The sequence below is a fragment of the Tachypleus tridentatus genome, chromosome 1 (assembly GCF_004210375.1).
Source record: "Tachypleus tridentatus isolate NWPU-2018 chromosome 1, ASM421037v1, whole genome shotgun sequence".
NCBI lineage: Eukaryota > Metazoa > Arthropoda > Merostomata > Xiphosura > Limulidae > Tachypleus > Tachypleus tridentatus.
In genome coordinates, this window is record NC_134825.1 from 177199602 (window position 1) to 177212962 (window position 13361).

At 31.1% G+C, this 13361-nt stretch overlaps 1 protein-coding gene across 6 annotated transcripts in view; it reads left to right on the top strand.

The window, feature by feature from the left end:
- LOC143231028 (rho GTPase-activating protein 45-like) overlaps nt 1-12902 on the top strand; it is a 98802-nt gene extending 85900 nt beyond the window's left edge. For all 6 annotated transcript variants that reach the window (XM_076465505.1, XM_076465514.1, XM_076465522.1 and 3 more), the window contains 6 exons: nt 1332-1412; nt 1618-1796; nt 4599-4775; nt 4973-5620; nt 7362-7494; nt 10655-12902. In XM_076465505.1, coding sequence (XP_076321620.1) covers nt 1332-1412; nt 1618-1796; nt 4599-4775; nt 4973-5620; nt 7362-7494; nt 10655-11027 — 1591 coding nt within the window. In that variant the 3' untranslated portion in view covers nt 11028-12902. The remainder of the gene's footprint in view (nt 1-1331; nt 1413-1617; nt 1797-4598; nt 4776-4972; nt 5621-7361; nt 7495-10654) is intronic.
- Nucleotides 12903-13361: the final 459 nt, after the last annotated feature.

Genomic DNA, 13361 nt, shown 5'->3' on the forward strand with positions numbered 1-13361 from the left:
ATTTAGGAAGTTCTAGTGATTAAATGTTTAAAATGTATTTAGGAAGTTCTAGTGATTAAATGTTTAAATGTATTTAGGAAGTTCTAGTGATTATATGTTTAAATGTATTTAGGAAGTTCTAGTGATTAAATGTTTAAAATGTATTTAGGAAGTTCTAGTGATTATATGTTTAAATGTATTTAGGAAGTTCTAGTGATTAAATGTTTAAATGTATTTAGGAAGTTCTAGTGATTATATGTTTAAATGTATTTAGGAAGTTCTAGTGATTATATGTTTAAATGTATTTAGGAAGTTCTAGTGATTATATGTTTAAATGTATTTAGGAAGTTCTAGTGATTAAATGTTTAAATGTATTTAGGAAGTTCTAGTGATTAAATGTTTAAAATGTATTTAGGAAGTTCTAGTGATTAAATGTTTAAATGTATTTAGGAAGTTCTAGTGATTATATGTTTAAAATGTATTTAGGAAGTTCTAGTGATTAAATGTTTAAATGTATTTAGGAAGTTCTAGTGATTAAATGTTTAAATGTATTTAGGAAGTTCTAGTGATTAAATGTTTAAAATGTATTTAGGAAGTTCTAGTGATTAAATGTTTAAATGTATTTAGGAAGTTCTAGTGATTATATGTTTAAATGTATTTAGGAAGTTCTAGTGATTAAATGTTTAAATGTATTTAGGAAGTTCACTATAAAAAGTAAATTTCAGATTTCTGAGAAGAGAATAAATATATTTTAATCTTAACATTAAACTTACTTTTAACACAAACTACTAAAAACTAACACTCGATATATTAATGAACAAATCTCTAGTTTATTAAAAATATGAATTTTTGAGTATGTGAAAGACTTGAAATGTTAACTGTCAAATATTTTGAAGATATACACACTGAATAGTAGGTTAGAAGTATTAAATCTGTTTTGATAAACTTAATTCAACTCTATGTCTTGACTTAAAACACAACTTATTTAGTTATCTGCTACTAGAAAGGAGTAAGGTTTCAGTCTGTTTGTTAATAGCTGATGTTCCTTAAATAGCTTGATATCACTTGATTGATAAATATTCTTGTTAAAGTAAAAACATTTACTATTGTAACTTCTAGCACAACACTAAATCTTTCTAAAAGTTTGATGAGTTGTTCGATGGAAGTAAGTTATCACTGTTTCAGAAACTTTGTGTTGTTTAACATCATAAACATAATTTATGTGTTGATTAACATAATATATACATACATATATTTTAATCATAATTTTAACTCGTATCAGAAGTTTTGATCGTATTAATTTATAAAGATAATTGAATTTGTCCTAAACCTATTGATTGTTCTTCATTCAGAGTGGCAGAACATGCTGAGGACAACAACATGCCTCCAAGTAACCTTGGGATTGTCTTTGGCCCCACTCTTCTTCAAACAAGGTATTCAATATACGACTGGAAGTGTTTTTTTCATATGATAAAGATAGTTAACATTGTAACCATGATTTGTAGTGAAGTGTATATAAAATTCATTCATATTATGTCACCTTATTAATATTAAAGCATGTATATAACTATAATTGTATCACATTTTATTGTAATGATATACAACATTTAAATTATATGGCATGTTTTGTGTATTTAGTGAAGGTAGTGCATCATTAAGCTCATTGGTTGACACCATTCATCAAACAAGGGTCATAGAACTGCTCATTTCATATGCTGACAAAATATTTGGTGTTCCTGAGGAGATCTATCCTGATCTTTTGATCATCAACTCTGGGTTTGGATCAAGAAAATGCATCTTTCCTCCGCACAACAAAGGTGAACAGATGAAAGAGTATAAATTTTCTGTTTCAATTTCTTCAGAACAAGAAATTCAATAACTCAGCCAACTCTAAAGAATTGTTCTAAGTAAATTGTTTATTTGATGTTAAACATTTTTTCTTTACTATTTTTAACTGTCTCAACACAGGATTGGTCAACTTGACCAACCATGTGACCTCTTTTTATTTGTTTGAAGTCTTTTCAGATTTAAGTTCTAACTTACAATATATTGTGTTTATCTCACCAAACTTGGCAGTCTTTCAGTCAACATTACAAGTCTTTCACATACAAAAAATCATATTTTTCAGTGAAGTATATTTATCAAATAAAGTAATGGATTTGTGATGACGAGAAACCCATTTGAACTAAAAGTATGTCTCAGGACTGTTTGTGTGGGTATTAACATCTTTGTTAACCTGAAGATGACCTAAGAATGTCAAAACTTTGTTCTGTGCTTTATTAGTAAGAGTTAATACCCATACTAGTTGTCCTGAGATGTAAAATAATGGTTTGTCCACGAATATATAGAGTATTTGTTTTGAATAGTCTGTGTGCAAAACAGTTTTCATGTTAGGAATAAAAATACTTTTCCTTGTCTCAAAAATTTCAGATTTCCTTTGTGTAATCCTTAAAACCTCTTAAATGTATTTCAAATGTTTTTTCAGTAAAACTATATTGTGCCTGATATTTTCTCTATCTTATCTCTGTATGGGATCAGTAGATTTGACCGACCTTGTAACCACCAAAAAAAAAATTGAAATAAATCTAAATTACCGTTTTTTTTTAAGAATGACTTAAATTATAACCTGAAACTACATTAATTTATCCTAAGTAGCTCTAAGTTCATAACAGTATACATGTATTTATAAATAAATGTTATTGTTTTACTGCCCTTTGAATAGTGTCTAATTACTATTTACACAATTGTAAGTTGTAAATCATTCAGTACATGTGCAGGTCATGTTATTCTTTCAAATTACTCGTGACATTCTACATGGCTGCCTTATGAAACATTTTGATTATATTATTATTTATAGAACTTAATCTAATCTTTAACTCAACTAAAAATATCCCTATTTTTACGTTTTCATTACTTTTATAGTAACACATAAAGAATGTATGTGACAACAAGAAATAAAATATTTAACCAATCTTTTGTTTTTCTCACTTTTGATTATTGCAGAGAGTTAACCCAATTTTTATACTACTCATAGCTTTGCTTTTAATAATTTTTATTTAATTAAGTAATGGTCTAAACAACATAGATTAATAACATGCAAAAAATAGACAAGTCCTCTTACCTCTCAAAAATATTCTGGCTTTCTAACTCTACGACAACAGTCGTTACAAATTCATCGACGCTAGTTGTTAACTTTCTCATGGGAACAATATTTGTACTCTGAGTAAACTTGACATTTAACCACCTGTTCATAACATAACATTATAGAATACATTATTTGATAGATGAAAACTCTGACCATCTGTTGATTATAAGTAATATATAATTAAATGTGATAGATAGGATGGATCTGATTTTCTATTTAGTGGCTGGGTAACCAAACACAATAAAAATTGTGGTTTATTTGAGCAATGGTGATTTTGTGGAGAGTACTTTGTTTAATTTCACACATTTTCAAGGGGTGGTGGGTAAAAGAGGGAAGATGACATGCTAAAAAAAATGTCACATTTGAGGAAGTTCAGGTTTTTTTCAAATATTGACTAGTAGAAGTAAGAACTTAAAACTTGTATACTGTTAAAATATGGTTGTTAAATAAGATATGATATACTATTTGGTACAACATAAAGAAAAGGTACTTTTAATAAAATTCTGAACATAAGACTTAAAAATTCGTGTCATGCACAGTAAAGGATACCTATAGTGACAGGGTTAAACACATTGGTGCCTTTGAATATCACACATTTTTATGCTAATTGATGACTGCATTTCTGTTTTTAATTCCTTGTATATTTTTAAAGTATTTAATAGTTAATTTTTAGAATTTGATAGCTCGACATTATAAACAAGAGAACACAAACTGTTGCAAGTTATGCAACATTTTCTAAATGTTGTATGTTCCTTTTATCTTAACATTTTTAATACTTGTGGTTAATTATTAAGTTATTTGTAAAATAACTTGTATTTGTTATAAATTAATTGATTCACCAGTTAGGATAGATTGTTTTATAAATGTTATTTTACATTTATTGTTTTACCAATTTCTCTATGTACAGTGCTGTATGGACTTGTTTAATCAAGTGCTCAGTTTATAGTGTTATATTTAAACACAAAGATATAGGAAAAAATCATAGCCACTAAGCCTTACACTTTTCTAAATATGTGACATGAATTGAAACTAACAGAATCACTAAGCCTTGTACTATTCTAAATGTGTAAAATTAAAAACTAAAACTAACAAATTCACTAAGCCTTGTACTATTCTATATGTGTAACATTAAAAACTAAAACTAACAAATTCACTAAGCCTTGTATTATTCTAAATGTGTAACATTAAAAACTAAAACTAACAAATTCACTAAGCCTTGTACTATTCTAAATGTGTAATGTTAAAAACTAAAACTAACAGAATCACTGAGCTTTGCACTGTTCTAAATGTGTAACATTAAAAACTAAAACTAACCAAATCACTAAGCTTTGCACTGTTTTAAATGTGTGATGTTCAAAGCTAAAACTAACAAAATCACTAAGTCTTGCACAGTTTGGAGTATATAATATTAACCAGTTAACTATCAACAAGTAATGAACTGAGTCAATAATCATTGTTTTTTGTTTTTTTTAAGCTGAGAAAGCAACTTTGGGTCGAACACTTTCAGGGGTTAGTCAAGTGAGTGACGTAGATGAGAGTCCCCTCGTGGATCCTCTCGGTGGCTCATCTGACAACCCACTTCCAGGCTCACTTGCTACAGGTGCCAGAGAGCTTTCTCTGACAGAGACAGAAGAATATACTCATTCATCAGGTAGACTGCTCTTTGTAGTTCATTTAAAAAAAATATGTTTATTTCACGTGAAAATTGGTTTTAAATCAATGACAAAATTAAATGATTGTGTGTTTTTCATAATATTAACATAGTACATTTAAATGTTTATTTTCTAAATCATTCTGTAATAAATAAAGAAGTTATATTGTTTAAGTGTTAAAGTTATAATTCTTCAGATGACTGGCTTGGTTCTGGAAGCTACTCTGATGATGAAGTGCCAGATCTGCCTCTTCCTGATGATTCAGTTTCCAAAAAATCTCCCCTTCTGCCAAAATCTATCGGCTCATTAGCAATGGGAACAAAACGATATGCAGGAAACCTCCCATCATCAAACAGGTCTGAACCTCCTCTCAAGAACATTGGTGAGGCTAATCAGTCCAGCACAGTACAGATTCAGACTAAAGCTGGTGATGAAGAAAGTAATCGACCAGTTCCTCCTCGTCGAAAGAATACACCGCACTCGGTGGCAGAACAGAAATGTGAAATGGAAACCACCCAGCCTTCCCCAACCAGCAATACTACGTTAGAGAACCATGCTAGTCAACCCAGTATCTACACATCCACCACAGCCATTACTCTAACTGACCAGAAAGCCCATGGCTCTGCAATGGGAAGCAGAGCATCCACGGCAGAGTTGAGGCGTCAGTTTTTTGAAGCTCCATCTAAAACATCACCAGAGATAAGTGGAACAGCTCAACAGATTGATAGTCCTTCAAGACTCAGTGTTGGATCTTACTCTGGTTCTTTGGTTGGGAGCGTTCAAGGATTCAGCAGCCAGTCTGGTACTGAACTCATTAAAGAGAAAGGAGAACCAAAACATTCAGGTATTTAAATCTTTAGAGTTTGTGTTAACTGTTTAGTGAATCCAAGAGGGAGAGAGAGAAAACTACAAAGATAGCAAATACTGCACAGAAACAAGAACGAAAACATTCTGGTACTTAAAACACAAAATACTTATTGTAAGTGTTGTCTAACTATTTCCATTCTTAATGTAAGATAGCAAAGAGTTTCAGGAACTGATAGTCTTAAGAAGTTATAAGTACTTGATGTCATCAGAAAGAGATACATACTTTGTAAATTTTCTCCTCTGTTGTATTGTGAATGAGTTTAAACATAACCTCTAACCAGTTGAAGAATAAGTGAGGAATAATCAAACACTGCTTTAGTTAAGTACGTTACATTTCAACTTACTTAGCTGAACATGTGTGTGATGGTATATGTCTCTTGTCATTTGTATTCTGAAATAGTTAGATCTTATCAGTTTTAACATTATTAATCTTGGTATTATGTTCCTTGTGCAATTTAAGACCACATGTTTAACAATTTCTACGTTTTCAGATTAATGTAGAAAAACTAAATTGCTTCATGGCAAAACAGACTTCTTGCATCAGTCTAACTTACCTAGACAATAATGGTGGTGAACTTTCATGTTGGTGCCAGTGATTTTTTAAAAGACAGAAATTGTAATTCCTGAATTATATACAAAAGAACTAGCTGAGGTGAAATTTAGTTTTAATTATTGCAAACTGTCCAACAGAACAGAAAATGGAAACAAATCTAGCAGCAGTAGACTTTCTGTCAGTCATAGTACATTTTCTGTCAACTATAGTAAACTTACTGCCAACTATAGTACACATCCTGCCAGGTGTAGTACACTTTCCATCAACTATAATAAACTTCCTGCCAGCTGTAGTACACTTTCTGTCAACTATAGTACACCTTCTGTCAGCTGTAGTACATTTTATTTTAACTATAGTACACTTTCTGTTAATGGTAGTCCACTTTCAGCTGTAGTACATTTTTCTGTAGCTATAGCACACTTTCTATTAGCTGTAGTATACCTTCTGTCAGCTATAGTACACTTCCTGCCAGGTGTGGTACACTTTTTGTCAACTATAATAAACTTCCTGCCAGGTGTGGTACACTTTCTGTCAACTATAATAAACTTTCTGTTAACTGTAGTAAAGTACCTATATTAATATAGGTATAAAGGTGTTCCTTTATATTGGTTTATTTTGGGTTTAAGTTGTTGTATAAGTAAGGCTTCTTTAATTTTGCGTTTATGTTTGTTTCTTTATTTAGTATTTGAGTGTTTTCTATGGTTATGTTGTGTTTATTTGACTTGCAGTGTTTGAAAATTGAAGAAGATCGAAACGTTGTTCGCTCTTCTATGTAAAATATTTTCTCAACCCAAACGAGCTGTTTTTGCATATATATTTCTCTACAAGTGGGTTTTCTCGACATCACTGAAAATGAATATATTGATTGGATCAGAAGCTCAAACGTGAAACCCACACATCTTGTTTTATTTTAAGTTTTCAGATAATTCATAAAAAGTATTAAATTGGAAGTCTTTTTCTTTTTTTTTACACATTTAGGGAAATCTAGAACTGTACACTCAAAATTATTTTCTATATTTAGTATTACTCAGCTAAAAAAGAAGTGTTACTCATATAGATATGGAAAAACCAACAACAGGAACTTTAGCATGCTCCAAATATGTAAAAACAACAGTTTCATTTGTGAATGTTTCAACTAATGGCATTTCTTCTCCTGTAAACACAGTTTCATCAGTGGACTTTTCAACTAATAGCATTTCGTCACCTGTAAACATCAGCACCATTCATCTTCCATTAACTTTTTCTTCAAGTGCCATCTCTAGTACTTTGTCTTCTGGAAGACCACTGGGAATAAGCAGGTATGTTGATTTATTTAAATAACTTACATATTGCTAAATCATTACTTCTAGTTCAGGGTCTTTTAGCAGACTTCTGGAATAAGTAGGTATGTTGGTTTATTTAAATAACCTGTATATTACTAAATCATTACTGAAACTGTAGTTCAAAGCCTTCTTGCAATAAAGCAGAAATCTATGGGTAAATAGATATCTTGTATTCTTTAATGGATTGTTTAGACAATATTCATGATGAGAGTGGAATAGATAACAACTTCCTAACTTAGAAAGAAGTATAGAGGAAGACATTTCAGAAAGGCAGATCAGTTTCCAAACACTGTCCTCTATACTTGTGTATCTGCAACAGGCAGTTGCCATCTATTCAGCTGAGGTAGTTTCATTAACTATATTGTGTTTGTTTAAATTTCTTACATGTTACAAAGTCAGTAGTTCATGGTTTTTTAGCAGAAGTCTGGCAATAAAGATTTTTGTTGTATATGTTTAATTATACATACATAGCTGACTGGAAAATAACTTTAATAGAAAGTAAATTATCAAATATATAGCATATTGTTGGTTCATGTCTTCATCCAGTGCAAAATATGAAGTTATTGGGAAATAGCTTTGATTGTTTATTGTTGTATAATGTACAAGTCGTGAATGGTTTCCACTTGGTGTATGTTTCATATTAGCTTTGATTGTTTATTGTTGTATAATGTACAAGTCGTGAATGGTTTCCACTTGGTGTATATTACATATTAGCTTTAATTGTTTATTGTTGTATAATGTACAAGTTGTGAATGGTTTCCACTTGGTGCATATTACATATTAGCTTTGATTGTTTGTTTTTGTATAATGTACAAGTTGTGAATGGTTTCCACTTGGTGTATGTTTCATATTAGCTTTGATTTTTTCTTGTTGTATAACGTACAAGTCGTGAATGGTTTCCACTTGGTATATATTACATATCAGCTTTGATTGTTTGTTTTTGTATAATGTACAAGTCCTGAATGGTTTCCACTTGGTGTATATTACATATTAGCTTTGATTGTTTATTGTTGTATAATGTACAAGTTGTGAATGGTTTCCACTTGGTGTATATTACATATTAGCTTTGATTGTTTATTGTTGTATAATGTACAAGTCCTGAATGGTTTCCACTTGGTATATATTACATATCAGCTTTGATTGTTTGTTTTTGTATAATGTACAAGTTGTGAATGGTTTCCACTTGGTGTATATTACATATTAGCTTTGATTGTTTATTGTTGTATAATGTACAAGTCCTGAATGGTTTCCACTTGGTGTATATTACATATTAGCTTTGATTTTTTATTGTTGTATAACGTACAAGTCGTGAATGGTTTCCACTTGGTATATATTACATATCAGCTTTGATTGTTTGTTTTTGTATAATGTACAAGTCCTGAATGGTTTCCACTTGGTGTATATTACATATTAGCTTTGATTGTTTATTGTTGTATAATGTACAAGTCCTGAATGGTTTCCACTTGGTGCATATTACATATTAGCTTTGATTGTTTATTGTTGTATAATGTACAAGTCCTGAATGGTTTCCACTTGGTGTATATTACATATTAGCTTTGATTGTTTATTGTTGTATAATGTACAAGTCCTGAATGGTTTCCACTTGGTGCATATTACGTATTAGGTTTGATTGTTTATTGTTGTATAACGTACAAGTCGTGAATGGTTTCCACTTGGTGTATATTACATATTAGCTTTGATTGTTTATTGTTGTATAATGTACAAGTCCTGAATGGTTTCCACTTGGTGCATATTACATATTAGCTTTGATTGTTTATTGTTGTATAATGTACAAGTCGTGAATGATTTCCACTTGGTACATATTACATATTAGCTTGTATTGTTTATTGTTATATAATGTACAAGTCCTGTGGATTAGCTGAATAGTTTTCAATTGTATGTTTTTTATACACTTTAGTAAGTTTTGTTTTTTCATTTTACTTATGGTTAGAGAAACAGTAATTTGCTATTCATTAATGAAATTCTACCACTTTGGTTACATATCCCTAGCATTATTTCCTGTTTTAATTTTCACTGGTATGCAAAGACCAAGAAATGGAAGTATATTTGTTACCATACACAACTTGGATGTATATTTGTTACCATGCATGACTTGGAAGTATATTTGTTACCATACATAACTTGGATGTATATTTGTTACCATGCAAGACTTGGAAGTATATTTGTTACCATACACAACTTGGATGTGTATTTGTTACCATACATAACTTGGATGTGTATTTGTTACCATACATAACTTGGATGTGTATTTGTTACCATACATAACTTGGATGTATGTTTGTTACCATACACAACTTGGATGTATATTTGTTACCATGCATAACTTGGATGTATATTTGTTACCATGCATGACTTGGATGTATATTTGTTACCATGCATGACTTGGATGTATATTTGTTACCATGCATGACTTGGATGTATATTTGTTACCATGCATGACTTGGAAGTATATTTGTTACCATGCATAACTTGGATGTATATTTGTTACCATGCATGACTTGGAAGTATATTTGTTACCATACATAACTTGGATGTATATTTGTTACCATACATAACTTGGATGTGTATTTGTTACCATACATAACTTGGATGTATGTTTGTTACCATACACAACTTGGAAGTATATTTGTTACCATACATAACTTGGATGTATATTTGTTACCATGCATGACTTGGAAGTATATTTGTTACCATACACAACTTGGATGTATATTTGTTACCATACATAACTTGGATGTGTATTTGTTACCATACATAACTTGGATGTGTGTTTGTTACCATACACAACTTGGATGTATATTTGTTACCATACACAACTTGGATGTATATTTATTACCATGCATGACTTGGATGTATATTTGTTACCATGCATGACTTGGAAGTATATTTGTTACCATGCATAACTTAGATGTATATTTGTTACCATGCATGACTTGGAAGTATATTTGTTACCATACACAACTTGGATGTATATTTTTTACCATACATAACTTGGATGTATATTTGTTACCATACATAACTTGGATGTATATTTGTTACCATACATAACTTGGATGTATATTTGTTACCATACATAAGTTAAATATTTTGTACAGTGTTAATTCTGTATTCACAGTACCCAAGATTTACACACACAGGAAAGCTCTTCAACTTCTAAACCTTACATGGAACATTCAATGAGGAAGTTATCTTGTCCAGAAGAAATGCCATCTGTACGTAGTCGTCAGATAAAAAAGGCCTCTCGAACATCCTCCTCACAAGAAGGGCTTGGTTTGAGAAAACAGGGCACTGACAGCTGTGACAGTAATGTGTTTAGATCGATGACTAAAAGTCAAACAACTCCACCATCTCATACAACCTACTCTTCTTCGTTAGTTCGGCAAACCCTAAGTTCCATATCTTCCCAGGAAGAAATATTTCAACAGCCTGAACCAACATCTGGTGTGCAGGATAAACTGTCATTGGATCGTCAACCCCGTTTTGTGTGACTCTAAATAGACAGTGTAGAGCACTGTTCTTCAAAGTCTGGTCACCACCACATAACGTTCTTAGGATGTATTGTTCTAACTCTTGCATTGTTTGAAAATACATAGTGTTGGGTGTTTGCACCATTGTTTGACTGTTTCAGAGGTATTTAGTTACTGAAACACAGTGGTAGCCTGGCCATGTTGTGCTGCTCAGTATCCCACATTATGTACATAAGAACAGTAAGGACCTCTTATGGTTATTTATGTCTTAACTATCAAATAGCTTGAAAAAAATATGTATTGCCATGCATTTACACATGCTCTGTTTCCTCAGTAAAACTTGACATGTAAACTGCAGGGATCAGTTTACTAGGAACATGTTGTAGACACTAGAGCTAAAGAATGAATCTCGTGTAGTTGACTTGCGTTCTGTAGAATATATTTGTCCAAACACTTCTATGTATGTCTGAGGACATAATAACCACTGTAATGTTTGGAGCTTATACTTCTGTCAAGGTGACAGAACTTCACTGATATTGTGAGTTTATACAGGATTTGATTAATATCTGTTCTGGTTTTTCCTGCTCTTTTATGTTGTTTGTTCAAATTCATGTAATTATTTAACAAATTAGTGTGTTCACACTTCTCTAATTTAATATTAATCACATTAAATTCATGTACGGTATGCCTTTATTTTATATGAAAGGTTGCACAAAACTAGTATCAGCAGCTGCACGTACTGATATTTAGTTGTTTGATACAAGATCTTGTGTTTCTCGTGTTTACTAATCCTGTTCTTAAAACTGTGCATTGTTGGTTTTTATTCATTTCTGTGTCTACCTGGAAGCTAAACGACAGTTCCAGGTTTCAAGCATGATTAGAAAAATAGTAGATCACATTAGAAAGAAGCCGTGAAACCATAGCATTTGTGTGATGTCTCGTGTTGAAAGTCATAGGTTTCTTTTATATATATAATTGTGGAATATGAGTGTAGTGTTTTGAAATGTATGAGACATCCATCAGCTGTATCTTTAAAAATGAATAAACACTTTTCTATTCATTTTATTTTAAAATTCTAAAAATGAAGTGATGTTTTAAACTACAGTAAATGATTTAATGGAAAAGGTAGAAGAAAGTGCTCAGAAAATCATTGGATGTGTTTAGTCTTTAACTGTCAGTAACAAATATATATATATATATATATATATATATATATATATAAAGCTAATATATATACACACAAATACGCATATGCTAGTGGCTTCTATTGACGTACCTTGTGAGTGTTAAACCTACATATAAAGAATAATCTTTATTTCTTCCAAACGATGAATGTTTTTGTCAACATTGCATCCATCGTTATTAACGATGTTTATTATTTGACTAAGATAGTAGTGGTTGGTTTGGTTTGTAACGAACCTCCCACTAGTCATACTGAACCTTCAAGAGTAACTTGTTTTAACATTCAGATGGTAATTCCTGTTTACTTAGTATAATTTGACTAAGATAGTAGTGGTTGGTTTGTTTTGTAACGAACCTCTCACTAGTTATACTGAACCTTCAAGAGTAACTTATTTTAACATTCAGATGGTAATTCCTGTTTACTTAGTCCAATCTACCACATGTTTTCACTAACTTTGTATTTTAAAGATGGTTGGTGTATGTATTAAAACTTTAATTAAAATAAAGTACAGAAGTTTTTTCCTTTATTTTAATTGAAAGTTTTAATACCTGTACCAGCCATCTTTATAATAAACTTTTACTTCAGGTGGATCTCTCATCATCATGAATTTCACTAACTTTGTACAGAACCCAGTAGCATATCGCTGTTCTCAAAATATTGTAAATCTTATGATTTGATGCTAGAGGCAAATAAATTTGTGGAAATACATGAAACTTGGATGTTTATTACATAAATTTAAACATGGTAGAGATATTTTAAAATTACTTACAAATTGTGAAACAATTGTAACTTTTACTTTAGTCTACCCAACTTCACTGTCTGCAGTTACTACTGTACAGGACATACTGTGTGTTGAGTCTCATGTAACTTTTATCTTAGTCTACCCTACTTCACTGTCTGCAGTTACTACTGCACAGGACATACTGTGTGTTGAGTCTCATGTAACTTTTATCTTAGTTTACCCTACTTCACTGTCTGCAGTTACTGCTGTACAGGATATACTGTGTGTTTAGTCTCATGTAACTTTTATCTTAGTTTACCCTACTTCACTGTCTACACAACTACCTTGATACTGTTACTAGTGTATGTTAACTTACACAAGGAAACACAGCTACCTTGATACTGTTACTAGTGTATGTTAACTTACACAAGGAAACACAACTACTTTGATA